Genomic DNA, 21,786 nt, shown 5'->3' on the forward strand with positions numbered 1-21,786 from the left:
ATCCTTTCTCGTGACGTAACAGCAACAGGACGTCGTTATCAGGAAGTAAGGTGCACAAGCCCGGGAGAATCTCTCACCGGTTGTCGCGCTAGTCAGGCTACGACCGACCGACTTTTCCATCTTTTGCTCGGGCTGCGCGTTCGGAGCAGTCGCAGGCCTGCCGTCCCTCCCTCCGTCCGGTGAGCCATGAGCTGAAAGGACTTGAGCGGCGCCGGGAAACGTTGACTTTCGCACCGGTAAGCAGAAGAAGCTCTTTAGCGGCTAGTGGCTAGCACTCACTTGTCTTGGAGTTACTAGTTAGCAGCAGCTACTAGTTGGCTTGTCGACATAGCCTTTAGCAGCTACTAGTTAGCAAATAAGTTTATCGACTAGTAGGTAACGCCCAGCTATTAGCATTTATTGGATTGCATTTAACAGCGGTTCGTTGTATGCAGCTACTTATTAGCGCTTAATTGAGCAGTTATCTGCAGCTCCTGGATCTTTTTTTTTTTTAAAAGTGTATTTCTTAATCTGTTTGAAGACTGGACATTACAGACATTCAAAGAAGGTCATTGTAATTAGACTTTCACTTTGTTGGAAAAATAACTGCGATTATTATTATTATTTTTATTTGAAACTTGGCGTCGGCGATAAACATCGCAATATCAAATAAATGCAGGGAAACTTATAACAGACGTCAAACTAAGATCACATTTGTTTCTCCCTCTCTGATTTCTTGTTTCAACAGGTACTTTGCAGCTACTTTTTAGCACTTCATTTAGCAGTTATCTTTATTGATATGCTAACTTGTTTGGAGGCTGGAAATTACAGACACTCAAAGAAAATAATTGTAATTAGGGCTTCACAATATTGGAAAAATAACGATTACGGCCATTACTATTTTTTATTTTTAAATTTTTTTTTTAACTTTGCGTCGGCGATTTATATCATAAATCAAATGAATACTTGGAAACCTATAGCAGATGTGAAAACCAGCACACATTTTGTTTTCCCCTGCTCTAATTTATTGTTTCAACAGTTTCTAATAGCTTCGATAGAAAACACTATATGCTCAGTAAGGCACAGAGGTATACCTTTTATTTAAATTTACTGTCGTGAGCAGGTTAATAGTCCTACCAGACTTCAAGTAAAATTTCTTTTCAGCTCAAGTTACACTGTAGTATGTACTGTATAGCCATTAGCACATTCTTAATAGCACTCATTTAGAAGAGTAGTAGAATAGCCAAATATTGTACTCATGTAAGAGTACTCTAGTAGTGAGTGACTTGTGATTGCTTTTTTTTTTTAATTGAAGGATGAACGTCAAATAAAATAAAAATAACTAAATCAAATATTCATGTACAAATTCAAATTTTGCTGAGAAATAGCACTTAATCTAAAACAATACATCAAATTAAAAAAATTATTTGTAAAATAACAAATGAAGGCAAAGTCAGGCCCAAGAAATGGTCTTATACTACATTGTTTCCACTTGTTCAACAGCACAATACTGTAGGCTCACCAGGCAGAATGCAAAAACAAAACAAGGCTGCAGGTGGATATAAAAAGTATACACCTCTCTTTAACTTTATATGCAGGTAGTAGTTTGCAGGTAGCACTCAGCTGTTATCGGCTACGAGTTAGTAGTTACTGGTTAGCACTTAACAGGTTACGTTAGCTGCTACTTGTGTGCCTAACACAAGTTGAGCAGCTAGTTTTCAGGTAACGCATATCAAAATCATAGAAAAATTGGATTTGATCTGTTATATTTGTTTTGTAATTGGGTCAACGAGAGAAAAAGCTACCTTTCAAGAGCTATTTGATATTTTTGTATAGTTGGTAATAGCCTTTACTGCAGTTTGATCTCATGATGACTATAATTTACATTACAAGTGCATGTTTCTGTACTGTGTGCATGGATTAGAGTAATCACTCGCGGTATTCAGTGCATTGCAGATTTTCTTTAAAGTGTATTTGCTCACCTTCACATCTCTGATACAGTCAGCTTTATAGGCTAAATTATTTCAACGTGGCAGCAATGACTACCAGAAGGTCAACTGGGCTCTTGTTTTTAGCAGAAAAAGAAACCTTACTTGAGTACCTTAAAAACAAAAACAAGCCACATTCAGAGTTTTATGAAATAAATCCACAAATACCAACCTTAGCTTGACGGATAGCTAATGCACACACTCATAATAATATCGACAGGCACAAATTCAAGTAAAGAGCAACGTTTAGCTTGATTTTCTATACCACTGTAGTTTAAAATATCACTGCAATGAATTCTGGGTAATGCTTTTTGCTGACTAAATTGCAGGCCTGCCTGCATGATGAATGGTGTAAAACAGGGGTGTCAAAGTTATTTTTGTTGGAGCCACATTGCAGTTAGGGTTTCCCTCAGAGAGCTGGTATGACTGTGAAACCATAAAAATGTTTAATCACCTCACCATATTATTACAGCACACACACACAATACACAACAAATTGATGGACAACTAGTTTTGAAATCAGAAGTCGAGGATGAGTTTGTGAAGTGAAATGATGACATCTATGCGCCCTCCAGATGGAGGCCATGGAGGTGGACTCCCTCCAGCGCAGCGCAGGCGGCCCTTCCGTCGTCCTCGCTGCACCTGTCATCGTCTCCGACTCGGGCAGCAGCACCGAAGTGGACGAGGACGATGGCACGGGCGGCGGCGAGGGGGGAGCGCGGGCGGTGTTCTCGCCCAGACTTCCCGCCACCTGGGCTTTCAGTCAGAGGAGTACGGGCCGAGGGGGCGCCGCCGCCGCCACACAGTCGCCGCCCCCGCGGAGGCGGGTCAGGTGAGTCGATGCCTTTGTTGTTAAAACTGCACGGTAATCGCCCGCATATTCGTGGTTCGCTATTTGTAAGTTCACTGACAGGGAATGTCTGTAGTAATTAGGCTGTCATTTGGTCAAATGTTTTTGGCCACATCAAGAAAAGAAAGTTGTGTTGGTTTTACTTTTTTTCACGGCGTGTCCTGGCGCCTCCAGACAGGGCTTCCGGGTGCACTACTCCAGCCAGACCGCCGCGTCCTCCAGAGGCTTCCCCGACTTCCTGCTGCGAGCGCCCGCCGCCGCTGCCGGGGCCGAGCCGACGTCCAGCAGCACAGAGTCCAGCGAGTCTGACGACGAAGAGCTGGGTGAGGTGGCGCCGGCCGCCGTCCATCCAGCCCTACCCGCCCTGCCCGCTCACCCTCGCCTTGACGGCTCCGATGAGAGCGCAGGGGCGCCGCAAGCTGCCGCCACGCCCCCTCGTGAGTGTCACTTTCTGATTGGAAGACGCCGTTGTTCTTTTGTTTTGGCTCAGCTTTGTTGTGTTCAGCTGCAGACGTCCAACGAGAGGAAGAAGTAGGAGGAGGTAATGGATGTTCTGGTGTACAGGTAACATGACAACGGGGTTTTTCCTAGGTCAAACTGTTCTGATCAATCGCACAAATGCGGAGTCCAGATGAACAGTCAACATTTCTTTCCCACGTTGAAGCGTCGTCGTCTGAGTTTCCAGCCACCCGCTGCGCCGGCGTCCCAGAGCGAGGAGGGCGAGGGCGACACGTGCAGCATCTGCTTCGAGGCGTGGACGGCAGCGGGCGACCATCGCATCGCCGCCCTGCGCTGCGGACATCTTTTCGGATTCACCTGCATCCAGAGATGGCTGACCTCTCAGCGCTCTGCTGCCAAATGTCCGCAGGTCGGTGACAGCCGTCTGCCGGGTGTCTGCCTGCCGCCTGGCTGACCCGTCTGTCAGAAACAAAAACCCTCTTTAATGGCCGAGTACTGTGAAGCAGCACTTTGACAAATTGTGAACAATTTAAAAAAAAAAAAAAAAAAAAAAGAAGCTTCAACTTGTTTCTTGCCGCTCCCATCTGCAGTTTACTGTCAAAGTAAACCTGAAGAGAATTACATATGTATTTAGAACCACATAACTTTGAGATGCCATAGGTAGGCTAATGTCTGTAACTGTAACTAACTGTAGTAAAAATAAGTTACTTAATTGACAACTTACTGTACCACTTAATGACTTTCTGAAATTGGCTGCTGGTCAGGATTTGACGCCTGATATTGATGCACTTGTGAAGGCTAAAAGATGCCAACTTTCAGGAGCCTAAAAATACTACTGCCCTACTTCATTTAAAATGCTGTGCTAACTTTGCACTACTGTTCTGTGAAAATATATACCTCCTGTAGAAATATTTTAAAACCTTGAATATTAAAAAAAAAAAACGGCTTTACACTACTGCTGAAATTGCACTATTTTTTGTTTAGAAATTTTAGATTGCTCATTAGATTTGCAACAAGATAATAGAAAATAAATGAATATTTTCCAAATGTTCTTGTAATTATTTGCCCCAAAACAATGGGAAACATTTGGAATAGTTGTTCTTTCTAGCTTATTCGGCCACGAATATAGCGGTCCGGCCCGCTTGAGATCAAATTGGGGTGACTGTGGCCCCGGAACTCAAATTTGAGTTTTACTGGCCTGGCGCGGCATCTGCGTTGTGATGTAGGTCCTCACGAGCTTTTCCTTCTCGCTGCCAGTGCAACAAGAAGGCGAAGCGCTCAGACATCTTGCTGCTGTACGCCCCCAAGCTGAGAGTCATGGACAACAGCGAGCACGAGAGCCTCAAGAGGTAAAATGTCCGTTGGGCTTTTGCGCCGCTTCACTGCCGACCGCTGCGTGCTCAGCTCCTGCGTGCGTGTAGGTCTCTGGAGGAGGAGCAGTCTCTGAGGAGGAAGGCCGAGCTGGAATCGGCTCAGTACAAACTCAAACTTCAGGTGATCACCAACAAGTTTGGTCAAGCTCAACAGGAACTGCAGGTGTGTACTTCCTGTTTCCAGAGTAAAAACCGAGTCTTCCGCAGACACCCGACGCTGTCGCTCTTTTTGTCCGGCAGGAGATGAAAGCTAAGATGGTTCAAGCTGGCGGGAGCTCAGCTGCCGCCTCCCCGCCTCGGTGTTTTCCCAGGTCCCACTTGGTGGCGCCGTACAGCTTCTATGATGCGGTGATTGTGTCGGCCAACGGAGGCTGCCGGGTTTTGGCCCACTGTGAATCGCTCAACTGTCTGCTGGCCTCGCAGCCTTCAGCTCACACCGCACTCCTGCCTGGTAAGACCGCGCTGCCTTCTCCTCCTCTTCCTCTCCTGCCTGGCAAGACACTGCTGGCCTCTGCTTCCCCTTCTCTTATTTCTACTCCATCACCTCACCCCACACTCTTGCCCCTCAGGCTACGGTGTGAAGAAGGTGAGCCTGGCCCACATCAGGTCCAGTCAGTACGTTCCCATCCACGGGGCTCAGATCCGAGGTTTGTGCTTCAACCGGCAGAACGACGGACTGCTGCTGTCCGCCTCTCTGGACAGCACGCTCAAACTCACAAGGTAACGTGCCCGTCGACGGCCTCCAGTGGTTATCTGGTGTATTGCGTGTAACTTCCTCCGTTGGCAGCCTCCTGGCCAACACTGTGGTCCAGACGTACAACGCGGGCAAGCCGGTGTGGAGCTGCTGCTGGTGTGTGGACGACCCCAACTACGTCTACGCGGGGCTCAGCAACGGCTCCGTTCTGCTCTACGACGTCAGAGACACCAGTGCCCACGTGCAGGAGCTCCAGCCGCTGCGCTCCAGGTGCTCACGACTTCTTCTCAATGGCGCCCGCGGCTCCACATCTTCAGCTTAGGGTTCAACTTCTTGAACTTTTTTTGTACTTTTGTTTTCTTCAACCACTTCTAGGGCTTCTACTTTTTCAACTTAGTTTTCTTCAACTACAACCCCAATTCCAATGAAATTGGGACGTTGTGTTAAACAAATAAAAACAGAATACAATGATTTGCAAATCATGTTCAACCTATATTTAATTGAATACACTACGAAGATATTTAATGTTCAAACTGATAAACTTGATTGTTTTTAGCAAATAATCATGAACTTAGAATTTGATGGCTGCAACACGTTCCAAAAAAGCTGGAACAGGTGGCAAAAAAGACTGAGAAACTTTAGGAATGCTCATCAAACACCTGTTTGTAACATCCCACAGGTGAACAGGCTCATTGGGAACAAGAGGTTCACCTCTTTGTGAACAAGTGCGTGAGAAAATAGTCGAACAGTTTAAGGACAATGTTCCTCAACGTACAATTGCAAGGAATTTAGGGATTTCATCATCTACGGTCTATAATATCATCAAAAGGTTCAGAGAATCTGGAGAAATCACTGCATGGAAGTGGCAAGGCCGAAAACCAACATTGAATGCCCGTGACCTTCGATCCCTCGGGCGGCACTGCATCAAAAACTGACATCAATGTGTAAAGGATATCACCACATGGGCTGAGGAACACTTCAGAAAACCAATGTCAGTAAATACAGTTCGGCGCTACAACCGTAAGTGCAACTTGAAACTCTACTATGCAAAGCAAAAGCCATTTATCAACAACACCCAGAAACGTTGCCGGCTTTTCTGGCCCCGAGCTCATCTAAGATGGATCGATGCAAAGTGGAAAAGTGTTCTGCGGTCCGACGAGTCCACATTTCAAATTGTTTTTGGCAATTGTGGACGTCGTGTCCTCCGGGTCAAAGAGGAAAAGAACCATCCGGACTGTTATGGACGCAAAGTTCAAAAGCCGCATCTGTGATGGTATGGGGCTGTGTTAGTGCCAATGGCATGGGTAACTTACACATCTGTGAAGGCACCATTAATGCTGAAAGGTACACACAAGTTTTGGAGAAACATATGCTGCCATCCAAGCAACGTCTTTTTCATGGATGCCCGTGCTTATTTCAGCAAGACAATGCCAAACCACATTCTGTATGTGTTACAACAGCGTGGCTTTGTCGTAAAAGAGTGCGTGTACTAGACTGGCCTGCCTTCCGTCCAGACCTGTCTCCCATTGAAAATGTGTGGTGTATTATGAAGCGTAAAATACGACAACGGAGACCCCGGACTGTTGAACGGCTGAAGCTGTACATCGAGCAAGAATGGGAAAGAATTCCACCTGCAAAGCTTCAACAATTAGTGTCCTCACTTCCCAAACGTTTATTGAATGTTGTTAAAAGAAAAGGTGATGTAACACAGTGGTAAACATGACCCTGTGCCAGCTTTTTTGGGAACGTGTTGCAGCCATAACATTCTAAGTTCATGATTATTTGCTAAAAACAATAAAGTTTATCAGTTTGAACATTAAATATCTTGTCTTTTATCTCGTGTATTCAATTAAATATAGATTGAACATGATTTGGAAATCATTGTATTCTGTTTTTATTTGTTCAACACAACGTCCCAACTTCATTGGAATTGGGTTTGTACTTCGTCAACTTGTTCAAGTACTTCAACTAATACTACCTTTTCTACCTCCTACCCTACTTCTTTTTTCAGCCTCTACTCATTCTATTTGTTCAACTTTTTCTTTTAACTGCTTTAACTCTAACTTGAACTTCTTCAATTTCATTTCCAACTCAATTCAACCTAAGCTTTTTCTTCAACTTCTTTGTAACTCCCAACATTTTCAACTACTTGTAATTCTTCTCCAACTTTGTATTTATTAAATTTTATTTTAATTTGTTTTACCAGGATGGCCTCATTGAGATTAAAATTACAAACGTGCCCTGGTCCCGGACAGCAAGTAGTCATGGAACACAAACAAACAATACACAATAAATAAAAAGGCACATATCCTTTTTCTTTAACAAGTGTCCTATCTTGGTACCTTTGTAGCATTTGTATTTCATTTGTATTTATTTATTTATTTATTTTAATTTGTCTTTTGTTAACAAAGTGTTTTCCTACAAATCAAAAAACAAAATCTGTGACTTGTTGTTTCAGGGCACCGGTGGCTTCGCTGTGCTACATCCCTCGCGCGGCGTCCAGTTCGTTCCCGTGCGGCGGACTGATCGCCGGCACGCTGGAGGGCGGCTACTTCTGGGAGCACGTCAGCGAGAGCACGTACAAGCCGCACGTCTTGCCGCTGGAGGCGGGAAGCTGCACCGACATCCAGGTGGAGACTGAGAGCCGACACTGCCTGGTCACGTACCGAGCCGGTGAGACTCCGCCGCCGTAGCCGCGCAGGACGACCAGTTGTAAACTCATTTTCAGGAGATGTCGCAAAATGTTTGTTGCTTAATGAGGTTGATATCATGCATAATTAAAGAGAACATGACGTAGATGACACACGCGCTGCAAAGATTGGTCTTGAAAATACATGGACGCAAGTAAAGAAATGAGGAATATCCATCCATCCATTTTTTTCTTTATTTATTCTATTTAAAACAGTGGTTCTTAGCCTGGGTTCAATGGAACTCCGGGGGTTCGGTCCATCGGGCTCAGGGTTTCAGCGGAGGTCAAGACATATGTGTTCCGCTCACCCACTTGTGTGATTCGTCACGAGTCATCAGAACAACAACGCTCTCAGCATTTTGGCATCACCAAATCCAAGAAAGCCTTGGAGATGCTCATGCTCTTTGTTACCACGTGTCTTTGCGAGCATTCTTTGTGGAGGATGGTAGACATAAAAAGGAAGAAAAGGAAAAGTCTTGTTGTTAAACAGATATGAGGGTGGCACCTGTCAAGGTGAAGCTGAGCATTCCTGATTTATAATATGTTGGTTTTGTTCTTTGAACACTGCGATTTCTGTATGCAACTGATGGTTCATTTTGTACACTATAGCATGCGGGGGGGAAAAAAAAAACCAAAAACAGACGTAAGAGCCAATTTGTTGACGACAACACATCCTTTTATTATACTACCTGTTGGCCAACGTGGGCATGCCAGAAGGAGCGGACAATGAATTGAATTGAAGCATTAACTCATGATGCACAAACGTTTTCTTTAAATTCTATGTATGTACGTTATTACTGGTTTTATACAGGACAATATTAGAGCTCTCTATTTCCTTATTAATAACACATAAAAAGTATAGGTGTTTTTTGGCGGGGGGTCTGGAATGGATTAACAAAATTTAAATTCATTCCAACGGCCAAAGATGATTTGAAATACGTGTTTTGAGTCACAAGCATACTCACGAAATGAATTAAACTCTTATGTCAAGGCACCACTCATTCCCCCACTGGATGTTACTTTTATTGTATTTTTATTTATCTTTTGTTCATTTGCTTTTCTCCTCTACAAAATGTCAGACTGCAAGTATGCGGGGGTCCACTGTACTGTCCTACGTCCTGCACTTTGTGTCATTATGTTGGTGACAGGTGCCATACAAATAAATTTTTGCTGGCTCGCACCGTCCCCGCAGGCCGCGGTCACCCGACGGTGCGCTGCGTCCTGATGGCGCTGACGCGGACGCCGCAGCAGGATGCCGGCGAGCCGCCCGGCTGCTCCTGCTCGCCCGTCCAGACCTTCAGCGCCGGCTCGTCCTGCAAACTCCTCACCAAAAACGCCATTTTTGCCGGCCCGCACGGAGGCGGAGCTCTGGTGTGCGCCGGAGACGAGGCGTCGCAATCGACCATGGTACGCCCGGAAAATGCACGGCGGCCGCAAATGATCTTTACAAATTGGTGCTGCATATTTGTGGTTTGCAAGTCACAAAGTGACTTATTTGTTTTTTTTCTGTGGAATCTATTCACCGAAAAACTCACAAAACTCGCCATTTAAATAACACTTAAAGATAACAAGAATTACAGCTTGTGGAGTTAAAACGGCCAAGCAACTGCCTAAAGAAAGGCCCCGCTAGCAATGTAGGACCTTGTATTGTTTGAAATCACTGATGTAAAAAAACAAAAAAAAAACTTTATTAGGTTTCTTTTCAGGGCACACTACTTCTGACTTTTGTGGTTTTTCTATATCTATTTAATGATGTCATTACTGTCTACTGTACACTCCCAGACGCTCACACGCAGACTAACAGGTGAACCTGACTCCATTCACTAGGCCACGCCCCTTAAAGACATGAATCTACAGTATGTACAGTAATTGCACTTTTTAAAACCAGTTTATTTCTTGACATTCTCTTTTATTTTTTTTTAGACAATACAGTGCTGTGTTTCTCGCTGGAACCGATTAATGGAATTTCAATTCATTACAATGCGAAAAAGTGATTTTGATGTACGAGTCCTGAAGCGCCACTTTCTGTTTGAAGATCTGCTACTTCCTGTGGCTCTCGAATAAATGAAATTAATATTTGCACTTGGTTGTCAGGTGTGGGAGGCGTCCAGCGGCGCTCTCCTGCAGAAGCTTCCGGCCGACCTGCCCGTGCTGGACATCTCTCCGTTCACGGTGAATGGCGAGCACTTCCTGGCCTCGCTGACAGAGAAGATGCTGAAGCTCTACAAGTGGAAGTGAACGAGCGCAAAGACTCAGACGAAGCGCTAAAAGCAAAAGTGGACGCGAGGCGGCGCCAGGTAGACTCTGATCATCATGTTCGCCGTTCAGAAGCCGTTCGTTCTCCCCCACTTTTTATGGACGGTACTGCACATCTGGATATTAAATCCTCGAATTTTTTAATGGGAGGAAAGAAGGTTTCAGGGTCTTTCAACAGACTCCTCATGTCCGAGCGGCCTTGAACTCAGCACCAGCCTAAAGTGGTCATCAGTGGTTTGTACAGCAAGCCACCCTTACGAAACTTTTCCTGTCTTCAAATGTTGTCTATGTGCACGATGTCTGTACCATGACGTACGATTGTTTTATACGTGTCATTTCATTGTTTCTCGAGCAAGTGAATAAAAAAAAAAATAATTAAAAAAAAAGATATTTTCAGTCTGAGTTGGTTTGAAGTGTTACTGTGTATGCAAAATACTCTGAGTAAACCCTTGATGAATAAAAAGTGACAATAGAAATTGAATGTTTTATATGTATTTATATACATTTATGTGTATACTGTGTGTATACGGCTGGATGGATATAAATATGTATACATAAATGTAAGTAAATATTGTATGTACTTATGTGCTAAGAGCTGGCTTTTCAGTGTACACTTTTAGAACGCAGTTAAAACATTTGTTTAGGCAGGCATTCCAGTAATACTATATCATTTTTTATTGATTGAATTCATTGAAATGAAAACATTTTCTGTATGTGCCGTACGTATGACTGCGTTCGAACGATGCGACGCGTGCGCAGAGAGGATTTTCCGCGCGCTTGTGCAATTGGACGACGCGCCGCCCGACCCCGCACGCGCTGATGAATTATTCAGGAGCCGCCCACCGGCCGAGAGGAGAGAGTTGGCGAGCTCTTTCCCGGCATCCCAAATACCCGAGCGCCCCTGAACGCAGCAGCAGGCTGACTGCTGACCGCGTTAAGATGGCGGACTGTATACGTGTTCCCCAGCTCTTGCTTTTCTTGTGCGTCTCGTCGCTTTTCCGGCCGAGTCGAGCAGACGCCAACGGCTTGGCCAAAGCGAGGCCCGTCGCCGCCAACCTCCAGAACCTGCCCGGCGGCGCTGGCGCTCTACCGGCCGCCGCCGAGAGGAACCCGGCCCCCGGCGGCGGGGCCTCCGCACCTCGGAAGCGCTCCGGCGGCTGGAAATTGTCCGAGGAGGCGGTTTGCAGGGACGACCTGACGCGCCTGTGCGCCAAGGAAACGTGGAACAACAACCTGGCGGTGCTCGAGTGTCTCCAGGACAAGAAGGAGGTGGGTGACTCGGCGACGGCCTTTGGGGCTTTGGAAGCAGGCGGGGTGTGCCAGCGGCCAGTGGCCAGCGGCTAGCGGCCAGCTAAACTAAGCTAAGCTAAGCTACCTCTGTTAGCCACCTGCTAGCCCACGTCCACTGAGAACGTCACGCGGAAACGCCATGACTATTTGGACCACTCGGACTCTTTCGCGTTCTTGTCCGAATATCATCGAATAAGGAACTTTACTCAAAGTGTCACCCGAGCATTTCCGTTCGGCGTGCTGCTTTTTCTCCAAATTAGTTTCGCTGTGTTTTCGACGTGCCACTCTAGCGCTCTTCGGTGTCGGGTTTGTCGGTCGCAACGTCGGCCCAGCGCCACTGTAAATACGCAGGGAAAGATGAAGGGAGACGCACGCTCTAACGTAGATGCCGAATCGACCCCTCAACAACATTTGACTCGCTAATGTCTACCGATGAGAATTCTGTTTTGGGGGACTTCAGAAGAGCGCTGGGACGTCCAAAATCGCCATATGGGCATTGAAGTTCGGTGGTGTTTGACGAGCAGCTTGGTGGAAAAGCAACCGTGTGTAATAATAATTGAACAAAAGACGACTGTGACTGCCAATCAAGTGAATGTCGCTGGAGGTGCTGGCAAAAGGAAGTGCACCTTTCCCCGAGCGATTTTCTTCCTTTCTTTCTTTGTCTCTGCCACTAATTACGGCGTTTACTCGAGTTAGGCACCGATAAAGCAAGACGGCCGCAAGCTGCCACTTGAGTAATTGACGGCCGCAGAGCCGGTCGGTGAGGGGCTCGCCTGGAGCTGCCCCTCACTTCCAGCAGGAGACTCGAGCATCTCAGCAGCTGATGACAAAGTTGGATACGAAAAGTAGAAAATGCCAAATGTGCGCTTTCGATCCTTAACCAGTTAACATTTTCAACAATTTAACATCACAAAAATGAGCCGTCAAACTGCGTGGTTCGGCTGGTCCATGTGATGCTCTTCACTGATGTAGACTTGGGTGCACATACCTCGGGTCAAATTTCCAACATTGGGGGGGAATTTTTCCACCCCAAAAAAAACAAAAACGTTTTTCCCTGTGAAATTCCACCCCCTCCCCCTTTGTTTACCTGCCATTTTTTTTCATCCAGTAGTTTTGTTTTTGTTTTCCCCTGCAAAAATCTTTTTTCCTCTAAAAAAAAAAATATTTCCTGCAAATAACGTTTTTGCAAAAATTATCTTCTGCAAAATATTTCTTCGGTGAGGAGGATCGTGATAATAAGGTGCGAAGATCTCCAGTATCTGATGACAAAGTTGCACGTAACGGTTGGATCCAAACATTTTGAGTGTCAATCCCAAACGCCCAAAATGTTTTACCTGCAAAAAAATATTTTTCACACCAAAATATTTTCCCTCAAAACAAATCCTTGACCCCACAAGCCCCACCCAAAATTCTTTACCCCCCCCAAAAGAATTAATCCTGTATAAAATTGATTTAATAGATCAGCCTGAAAAGTGAGGCTAATCATTATTTTGTAAGCAAGGCTCTATTAGACATTTTTTCCAAACATCTCTCGACCTTTTTGCCATTTTGTGAGTACGTCATGTACTTTAAAATGATTACTGGCGTATCGTCACGGCAACGGCGCACTGACCTTGGTCACTGGCTTTTTGTGTGTGGCTTCAATCAATCAATCAGCATTATTTTCTGTAACAGATCCAAGTCCAAGCATAGACAAACAGGACACATAATAAAGCGCAAATAACAACATAATTCGGCTGAACTGAGTCGGTCTTGTGTGACAAACTTCTTTATATAGCTGGCCTTAAAAATCAACAAGATCCCCTGATCTAAACCCTCCAAGTGCAGAGGCCAAAGGTTTGTGTGACTTTGCAAGTGGTGCTCTGCTAAACATTGGTCAGCACAGTTGCAATTAGTTGGTCCGCTGTTTGTTCCTGGTTCGTCCTAAACTTGATTGGACAAGACGCGCCAATAAAAATCATGTTAATGATGTCAACGGGATATATATATATATATATATAATTTTTTTTAAACAAAGGTTCAGCTGTCGGAATATTTTTCGAATTGAGTATTCGACCAATTTGAGTATTATTGAGTAATTGAATAAACATATAACTATAGCTTAATGTGCATTATTCAACAACTAAATGTGCATGTGAGGTGCAGGTATCATTGTTGTCCACTCGGGGTCACCTTACTCACATTCCACACTGTCGTATCTGAGACTGAGTTGTGTGCCTTTAAAAGGCGGGGCAACGCTTGGTGAGTGACGTGGGTGTCGGCGAATGACAGGGTAGCGCTGGCTGTTATTGGCTGCGGATAGCGACTGGCTAACAGTGTTAGCTAGTCTGCGTGTTTTGTTAGGTGCCTTGGCGTTTGCAGTTGGGGCTGTTCAGCTAGTGTATGAATGAACGTGTTTATTTTTGTTACCGTTTGTTCAGTAAAGCAATTGAAAGAGCACCAAGTGTGTGCGCGCACGTATTGTTGGGTCCCAGTTAGCGGTGCGCCTGGATGTGAAGTCCGGCAGGCTGGCTGGCAGGCAGGCAGGCGGGGCCTCTTGCTGCTGTTAGACGCACAACGTGTGCGCGCGTGTGTGTGTTGTGGTTTGGTGGACGTGGAGTCCAGTGGGAGGACGAAGACTTCGGTGGAGAGAAGGCGTCTGCTCACATTGTTGAAGATTTTATCATGCGTTTAAAAATAGACACACAAAATTACACCCTCGATGATACTCACTTTTTTCACTTTGTACAACCAAAACTGACATGGTACTATTAAACACTCACAGACTGTGTACTGAACGCACTGAAGGACTTTTGAAATCTTTCAAGTTTGTAATCTGCTACAGACCCCACACATAAAGATATCAAATCGGGCATTCAACAGTTTTGGTTGTAAAGATTCTGTTTCACCGTCAATCTCAAAATCTTGTGTGATGATCTCACAAAACTGAAGAAGGAGAAACACTTGCGCATATTTCCCGCGTGTTCATCGATGTTGCCGGAGTCGAGAGCCTTGGAAAATGACGATGTCCTCAAAAACAACTTGCTGTGGAAAAGACTTCTTGCTGTCTGGGGAAGCCACTTTTAAAACGACATCGGGTCAGACGTATGTTTTCATTTACGGTCGTTTCCGTGTTCGTCACTCTCGGGCGCTTCTTGATTGGCTGCGTTCCGTTCCCACGTCGATTTGATTTGAGATCAGCACAGCTTTTGAGCGAATGATAAGATTAAGAGGGAGGGAGAGAAATGTCACATGGAAGTCAGGCAAGTTTCGCCGCCTGTCACTGGCGAACAAAAAAGACGTTGACGTTAAACTTGAGCTGTGCGTTGAGCCAGCGTCGCACGTGGTGTTTAATAGTTTTACTGTATATCTGAAAATAAATTATTTTGTCCTCGGAAGGTCTTTTTGAATCTGGTTTTATGGTTTTGAGGTGCCAGATTTGTGTCGATGTCACAAACATCAAAAAGGTCAAAAAGGATTTAATTGGTCCCCATTTGGAGCAAAGCCTTTTTTTTTTTTAAACAATACCACATAATTTATTGCAAATATATTTGGCAACACATCCCCAGCTCCATCTGGCTGCACCCTATTTTGAGAAGCACTCACGCAAAACATGAAGAAGCTTCTGGAAGCTCTACTCACTCAACTTTGTGTGCATTTGTTTTTCAGGAGACGGAAATCGCAGCGGAATGCAGCCACGTAAGTGTGTTCCTGCCTTCAGCGCAACTTCCCAGCATACACCGTGCACAGTGTTCCCCGCGTTATCGTGGATTTTCAAATCATCGTTATTTTTGGCCTTTTGCACTGTATTGGCAAGTCCAAATTTAGACTTGCGTGCCTTTAGTGTAATACCACATTATGCCACACACATGCAAGGCAGCACTGAGCTCTACTGGAAGACATGCAGCTTAATTAATTAATTAATTGAATTAATTAATTAAAAGCAAGAGGAGGCAACGCTAAGGAATACTTGAAAGTATGTCCGAGATGAACGGGGAATCACTGTAATCCTCCACATTTACTTGCATACAACATTTGAATTAGAAAAAAAGGTCATGAAGAGCAGAAGAGCGCCATCAAGTGGAGGCGTGCTCGTCGTATTGCCATGAAGTGACACAGTTGCACGCGTGAATGAAATGTGTTCATACTGAAAGGCTCTTCTTTTTCCTTTAAAAAAAAAATATATAATAATAATAAATAATAAAATGTGGTACTCTTAGCTGCTGTGGAACTACAAGCTCAACCTGACCACTGACCCCAAGTTTGAGTCCGTGGCTGTGGACGTGTGCAGGGCCACCATCTCCGAGGTGAGGCCACACGGCGTGAACACACATCATCACACTGACCTCGCCACGCCACACCACGTCAGGGCACTGGAAAATTTGGATTTGGAAAATGGACACGTGGGCAATCACATTCATAAAAGAAAATACGTCTAATGCATATTTAAGTCGTAGGTTATTCTAATAATGCAATCATTCATATTTTTACATAGTGTTAATTACTAATCTATTTTTAATTGGAATTGTTAAATGTATGTGAAATAATTTCAGTAATATTTTATGTACAATCAACCAATTATTTAATGACATGATTAAATGAATAAAAAATGAAAAAAATGCATGTAAAATATGTTTTCAAAACAACAAAAAAATCATTCTACTTTTTACTTTGTACATCCATCCATTTTCTGTATCACTTATACTCACGTGGTTCGCGGGTGTACTGGAGCCTATCTCGGCTGTCTTTGGGCGGGAGGCGCAGTACATCCTGAACTGGTCATCAGCCAATCACAGGGCACAACCGTTTGCACTCACATTCAAACCTATGGGCAATTTAGTCTTCAATTAACCTAGCATGCATGTTTTTGGGATTTGGGAGGAAACGGGAGTACCCGGGAAAAAAAAAAACTTTTTACATTTTGTCATGTATAATTAAGAAACCAATTATTTGAATAATTAGCTCACTCAGTGGCAGCCATTTTCAGAAAAGAACCTGTACATTGCGAGCCATTTTAGAGCATTTGGACAGATTTTTTTCAAGACCCACAACATATTGTGTTCTGCAATTATATGTTCGCCGAATCTACCAAATGAAAGAAAACGATGAAGCAAACTGGGAGTTATCTTTATTAAAAAATGGTGCATCACTGCCATCCGCTGGCGATTGTGCCTCATTCACATTGTCTGTAAGCTTGACAATGACAGTGGAGCACCAGCAAAACCTCCCGTAGCCCCCCCCCCGTCAACAAAATGGAATAGACTTGAAAACACGTTTTTTGGCACTGAATGTTCGAATTCTAAGAAGGTCTTTTTGAATATGTGTTAACATGTCCTTGGTACTGACAGATTTAAAATGTTAACTGAATATGTAAAATTGTTGTAACATTTCTGTTGTGCTATTTACAATTACATTTAATAAATACAAAAATAAATATGTTAAAACAAATAAATTAACTGCCATTTAAATTTGTTATAATTTTTAATTGTATTTGAAATTAAGTTGAATAAATATATAAATAACCAATTATTTATTGAACTGAATCGGACATTCTTAAATGTAATTTTCTTTTAATATTATTCAGTCAATTATTTATTGTAGCAAATGAATGAAAAATATAATAAGAAAAATAAATTGTAAAACACTGCTAAGTTAATGCAGTAACTCTTACCGTACTTTTGTTAATGTAAATGCTCGACAGGCCCGATGAAAGAATATAGCGGGCCCAGCCCCCCTCTTGTGGCCATGTTTTGCTTACCCCCTGCGCCAGACGAAGTCATCTTGTAGCTCATGTGAAAACGTGCGTGTGGTTGTGCGGCAGATTAAAGAGTGTGCGGCGGAGGAGCTGGGCAAAGGGTACCTGGTATCGTGCCTGGTGGAACACCGCGGCAACATCAGCGACTACCAGTGCAAGCAGTACATCACCAAGATGACCAGCATCGTCTTCAGCGACTACCACCTCATCTGCGGCTTCACCGACAAGTGCCGTGACGACATCAACACGCTGCACTGCGGCAGCATCACCTCGGGAGACAAGGTGGCGCCACGCGCGTATCCATGCGAAACTTGCTTCTGGAAGAGCACTAGAAAACCGGTCCAAACTATTGACTGCTCGTGTACACCCGGGGTTGGGATGTTAAGAATTAAGGAAATTGTAAGCATGAATGTAAACTTTTGTTGTGGCAAAAGCCAACATCCATGCAAAATAATTATAAAGCGTGGACCGCTGTCAATGAATATTTTTAGACTCAATTATTGTATCGATTAATTGGACAAAAAATTTGCACAATAGATTTTTTTCGGAATAGTTTACTAATTGATTGTTGTTGTTTGGTATTATTCAATAATTAAACAAAACCAAATGAACTTTGCGCAATATGACACGAGAGGAAGTGTACTCGTGAACCTTTTTTGAAAGTGCAGACAAAGGGCTACTAGTTTGGTGTGCGCTTTTGAGGCTGCTTCAGGTTCAACTACGTCAATTATTCATTTTCAGGGTGCAAATAAGGAGTATTTTCATAATTGATTAAACTGACTTGTTTTCTTCCATAAATTGTTCAGTTCCTGGTATGGTCCGTAACATCCGTCGGAAAATCGGCAAAAACATTTTGTCATCCTTTTCCAAAGTAAAAGCAGTTGTTTGACAATTTATTTTTTTTATATATTAAACACAAAAGATAAGTCTGCTATAATGGAGGGCTACAGAAAGCAGATAATATTTACAGTTGCGAGGCTGAAATCATAGGATTTGCACAATTTTAAGTTGAAGAATGGCTCTAAACGATTAATTGATTATTAATGTAGTTGTCGATTAATTGTCTAAAAGCATGCCATTTAAACAGAAAATAACCCTGGTTTTCCGTGCGTGCGCACACAGGACATCCACTCGCAAGGCGAGGTGATAGCGTGCCTGGAGAAGGGCCTAGTGCGCGAGGCCGAGGAGCGGCCGGGAGCGCACCCCATCAAGGACGAGTGCAAGAAGGCCATCATGCGGGTGGCCGAGCTCTCATCGGACGATTTCCACCTGGACCGATATCTGTACTTCGCCTGCCGGGACGACCGGGAGCGTTTCTGCGAGAGCGTGAGTCCGCCGGACTCGGGTGCCAGCCGCCGCTCTTACTTTCTGTTTTAAAGCATGCGCAACTTTCTTTTTTTTTTTTTTTAAGTCAACACTAATGTGATGAAAGTTGAGTCGAGTGCTCCGACCTGTGTGTTTGTGTGTGTGTTGAGTAGCGTGCGCTCTTGTGCGTTTGTGCAGACGCTGGCGGGCGAGGGTCGCGTCTACAAGTGTCTCTTCAACCACAAGTTTGAGGAGGCCATGTCGGAAAGGGTGAATGTTTATCTTTGGCTGTACTGCACATGAATCCCTATTAAAACATACAATACATATCCAGTAATCCCCACCTCCACCCTCCATCTTGGCGGGTACATTCCAAAACACCTCCACAATAAGTGAAATACGCAATATAGAAAGACCCTATTTAAAAACACCCTATGCATGTTATATTGCAATTACAACACTTATTTTTTTTGGGGGGGGGAGGGGTCATTTAAAACACTTTTAAAACAATACAAACACATTTAAACACGGACTATATTGAGAGAGAGCAAGAGCAATTGATGACAAATATATTGTGCAAACAGTATGAATAGGGTAATAACTACGGATGTAGTAGTATTCACAATATGCCTCTATTGTCATGGTCTTGTCTTGGTATATAATAATCAGTTGGGTAGAGTAGCCAAATATTGTACTCAAGAGTACTGTTAGAATAATATGACTCAAATAAAAGTAAAAAGTAGTCATCCAAATATTTACTTGAGTAAGAAAGTACCAATGAAAAAACTACTCGAGTAATTTGTGAGTAACTTCAGATTTAAAAAAAATAAAAATAAAAAATAATCAGCATGAACATCAAATAATAAAAAAAAAATATATGTGGGAGTCAACACACGCGTGACATCAGTTAAATTTTTAACTGCCAAAAAACCAACAACGCATGCATTTGGCCCTACAGAAACATTATTTGCTTTATTAACTTAAATGACTTCATGAAGACGCTGTTTGCAGACCAGACATAGTGATTGTGTGTGCGACACCATAGGGATAGTGCTAATTTTGCCATATCCACTGTCAAAACAACAGTAGAAACATCTGCAACTTACCGCAAGGTGTTTTCTCAAGTTAGAAGTGGGCTGAAATATCCAAGTTTGAGTAGTCAAATTTGAAGAGCTGCATGACAAAGCTGTCGAAGATGGAGTCAAAAAATAGACGCGCACACGCATGAATGGATAAATAAAAGTAGCAAACGGCATGTTGATTATTGTAACGGAGTAACGGTATTGATCCTTCACATAAGTAAAAGTAAAAAGTACAGTGAATTTAAAGTGACAAGTACGGTTTATCGAAAATCTTACTTGAGTAAATGTAACTGAGTAAATGTAACGCGTTACTACCCACCTCTGATGATGATGATGATGATCATAATAATAATAATCATATTTAGTTTTGGATCGGCTAGACGTAGGCATGTCACCACATCACAAAATTATCGTACTGTGAGATTAACACTGTGATAAAACTGAATTTGCCCAAATAGTCTCACACACCATACTTTTACAATCATGGTTTCAACGATAATTACAACAGAAAACACAAACACTAGCCCAAAGTAGTGTCACGGTTGCTGTATAAAGCGTTTTGTGTGCATTTGTCTGCGTTGTGTGTGTGCGTGTGTTTGCGGGTGGGCGTGCGTTCAGTGTCGCGAGGCGCTGACCACCCGGCAGAAGTTGATCGCCCAGGACTACAAAGTCAGCTACTCTCTGGCCAAAGCCTGCAAGTCGGACCTGCGCAAGTACCGCTGCAGCGCCGACACCGGCGTGCCCCGTGCCCGCGAGGCGCGACTGTCCTACCTGCTCCTCTGCCTCGAGTCGGCCGTGCATCGAGGTAACGGAATGACGACGGCCGCCGCCGCGTACGCCGAGAGCCCTCGTTAGAACTCTGCTTTTGTTTGCCGCTTCCCGTGCAGGTCGCGTGGTGAGCGGCGAGTGCCAGGGCGAGATGATGGACTACCGCCGCATGCTGATGGAGGATTTCTCGCTGAGTCCCGAGATTGTGCTGCACTGCCGCAGTGAGATCGAGGGCCACTGCTCCGGTCTGCACCGCAAAGGCCGCACGCTGCACTGCCTCATGAGGGTGGGCCGCGGCGACGCGGGCGCCGTCGACGCCAACTGCCAGCAAGCGGTCAGTCCCCCCCATGGCATCCAATGCATCGAACGCTGCCAGAGTTCAGTGGAGGCCACTGGGACCATAAGGACCCTGGCTGAAACCGCTTCCGCTCTCGTGTGTGTTTCTCGCTCGTCCTCAGCTCCAGACGCTGATCCAGGAGGCCGACCCGGGCTCAGACTACCGCATCGACCGCGCCCTCAACGAAGCCTGCGAGTCGGTCATCCAGACGGCCTGCAAGCACATCCGCAACGGAGACCCCATGTCAGACGAGTTGCCCGCCGCACGTGCCTGCAGAAAAGCCACGCGGCCGCCGTTGCCGCCATCGTGTTGGACTGCTTTTGTTCACTGTTGGGTGCTTCCAGTCCTACCTTTTGGTTTGGATGTTTGGATTGGTTTTGTGTGTGTCTACGTTGTTTTTTGTTTGTGTGCGCGTGTTAGAGGTTGTCTTTGTGTGTTTGTGTTGTGTTGTCCGTGCGCATTGCAAGCTTTCGCCGTTGTTAAGTTGACAATACGGGGAAAACTCTTTTTGGATGTAAGGTGATGCGGGGACCCGCGCTCGCGTGGCTTTTCTCCGGCAACTTGACGCAAGCCGGTTTGGCGCTGCCGCCGTTCTTGTTGATTGCTTTCTGATGTTTAGGATCCTCTCGTGTCTCATGGAGCATCTGTACACGGACAAGATGGTGGAGGACTGTGAGCACCGCCTGCTGGAGCTGCAGTACTTCATCGCACGAGACTGGAAGTAAGGAGCGGTGGCCCCCCCCTGCCCTCCTTCAGCCAGCCGCCTCTAACGCTAACCCTGACCCGCGCAGGTTGGACCCCATCCTGTACAGGAAGTGCCAAGGTGACGCGGCACGCCTCTGCCACACGCACAGCTGGAACGAGACCAGCGAGATGATGCCGCCCGGTGCCATCTTCTCGTGCTTGTATCGCCACGCCTACCGCTCGGTGGAGCAGGGCCGCAGGGTGAGTGAGTCGCTCGGCCCGGCGAGGGATGGAGGGA

At 44.8% G+C, this 21,786-nt stretch overlaps 2 protein-coding genes across 6 annotated transcripts in view; both read left to right on the forward strand.

Moving 5' to 3' along the window:
- On the forward strand, positions 1 to 10,690 carry rfwd3 (ring finger and WD repeat domain 3). Of its 4 annotated transcripts, XM_061775043.1 has the most exons (14): positions 10 to 236; positions 2,543 to 2,799; positions 2,992 to 3,254; positions 3,323 to 3,381; positions 3,482 to 3,685; positions 4,534 to 4,625; positions 4,698 to 4,812; positions 4,890 to 5,100; positions 5,219 to 5,369; positions 5,437 to 5,613; positions 7,802 to 8,016; positions 9,225 to 9,439; positions 9,815 to 9,888; positions 10,127 to 10,267. In XM_061775043.1, exons 2-13 carry the CDS (start codon positions 2,543 to 2,545, stop codon positions 9,857 to 9,859), a joined length of 2,004 nt encoding a protein of 667 aa, XP_061631027.1. In that variant the 5' UTR covers positions 10 to 236; the 3' UTR covers positions 9,860 to 9,888; positions 10,127 to 10,267. The 4 variants fall into 4 exon arrangements, with proteins under 4 accessions (XP_061631029.1, XP_061631027.1, XP_061631025.1 ...); XM_061775041.1 differs by lacking the exon at positions 9,815 to 9,888 and having other exon boundaries at positions 16 to 236; positions 10,127 to 10,690; XM_061775042.1 differs by lacking the exon at positions 9,815 to 9,888 and having other exon boundaries at positions 16 to 236; positions 3,329 to 3,381; positions 10,127 to 10,690.
- Positions 10,691 to 11,110: 420 nt separating this feature from the next.
- glg1a (golgi glycoprotein 1a) overlaps positions 11,111 to 21,786 on the forward strand; it is a 28,627-nt gene continuing 17,951 nt past the window's right edge. Inside the window, exons 1-11 of one of the 2 annotated variants that reach the window (XM_061775032.1) lie at positions 11,111 to 11,557; positions 15,227 to 15,256; positions 15,778 to 15,864; positions 17,379 to 17,594; positions 18,435 to 18,638; positions 18,816 to 18,887; positions 20,318 to 20,504; positions 20,587 to 20,801; positions 20,926 to 21,047; positions 21,424 to 21,525; positions 21,596 to 21,749. In XM_061775032.1, coding sequence (XP_061631016.1) covers positions 11,228 to 11,557; positions 15,227 to 15,256; positions 15,778 to 15,864; positions 17,379 to 17,594; positions 18,435 to 18,638; positions 18,816 to 18,887; positions 20,318 to 20,504; positions 20,587 to 20,801; positions 20,926 to 21,047; positions 21,424 to 21,525; positions 21,596 to 21,749 — 1,719 coding nt within the window. In that variant the 5' untranslated portion in view covers positions 11,111 to 11,227. The remainder of the gene's footprint in view (positions 11,558 to 15,226; positions 15,257 to 15,777; positions 15,865 to 17,378; positions 17,595 to 18,434; positions 18,639 to 18,815; positions 18,888 to 20,317; positions 20,505 to 20,586; positions 20,802 to 20,925; positions 21,048 to 21,423; positions 21,526 to 21,595; positions 21,750 to 21,786) is intronic. The other variant, XM_061775033.1, reaches the window with a different exon arrangement.

This window comes from Phyllopteryx taeniolatus, chromosome 5 (assembly GCF_024500385.1).
Source record: "Phyllopteryx taeniolatus isolate TA_2022b chromosome 5, UOR_Ptae_1.2, whole genome shotgun sequence".
NCBI classification, from domain to species: Eukaryota; Metazoa; Chordata; class Actinopteri; order Syngnathiformes; family Syngnathidae; genus Phyllopteryx; species Phyllopteryx taeniolatus.

What these genes read in the sequence shown, in the direction of transcription:
- rfwd3 (XM_061775041.1), top strand. Translation starts at nt 2,543, where the DNA reads ATGGAGGCCATGGAGGTGGACTCCCTCCAGCGCAGCGCAGGCGGCCCT. An exon ending in AGCTGCCGCCACGCCCCCTC is followed by an intron (nt 3,255 to 3,322) that starts GTGAGTGTCACT and finishes TGTTGTGTTCAG; the next exon opens with CTGCAGACGTCCAACGAGAG. An exon ending in CCTGGTCACGTACCGAGCCG is followed by an intron (nt 8,017 to 9,224) that starts GTGAGACTCCGC and finishes CCGTCCCCGCAG; the next exon opens with GCCGCGGTCACCCGACGGTG.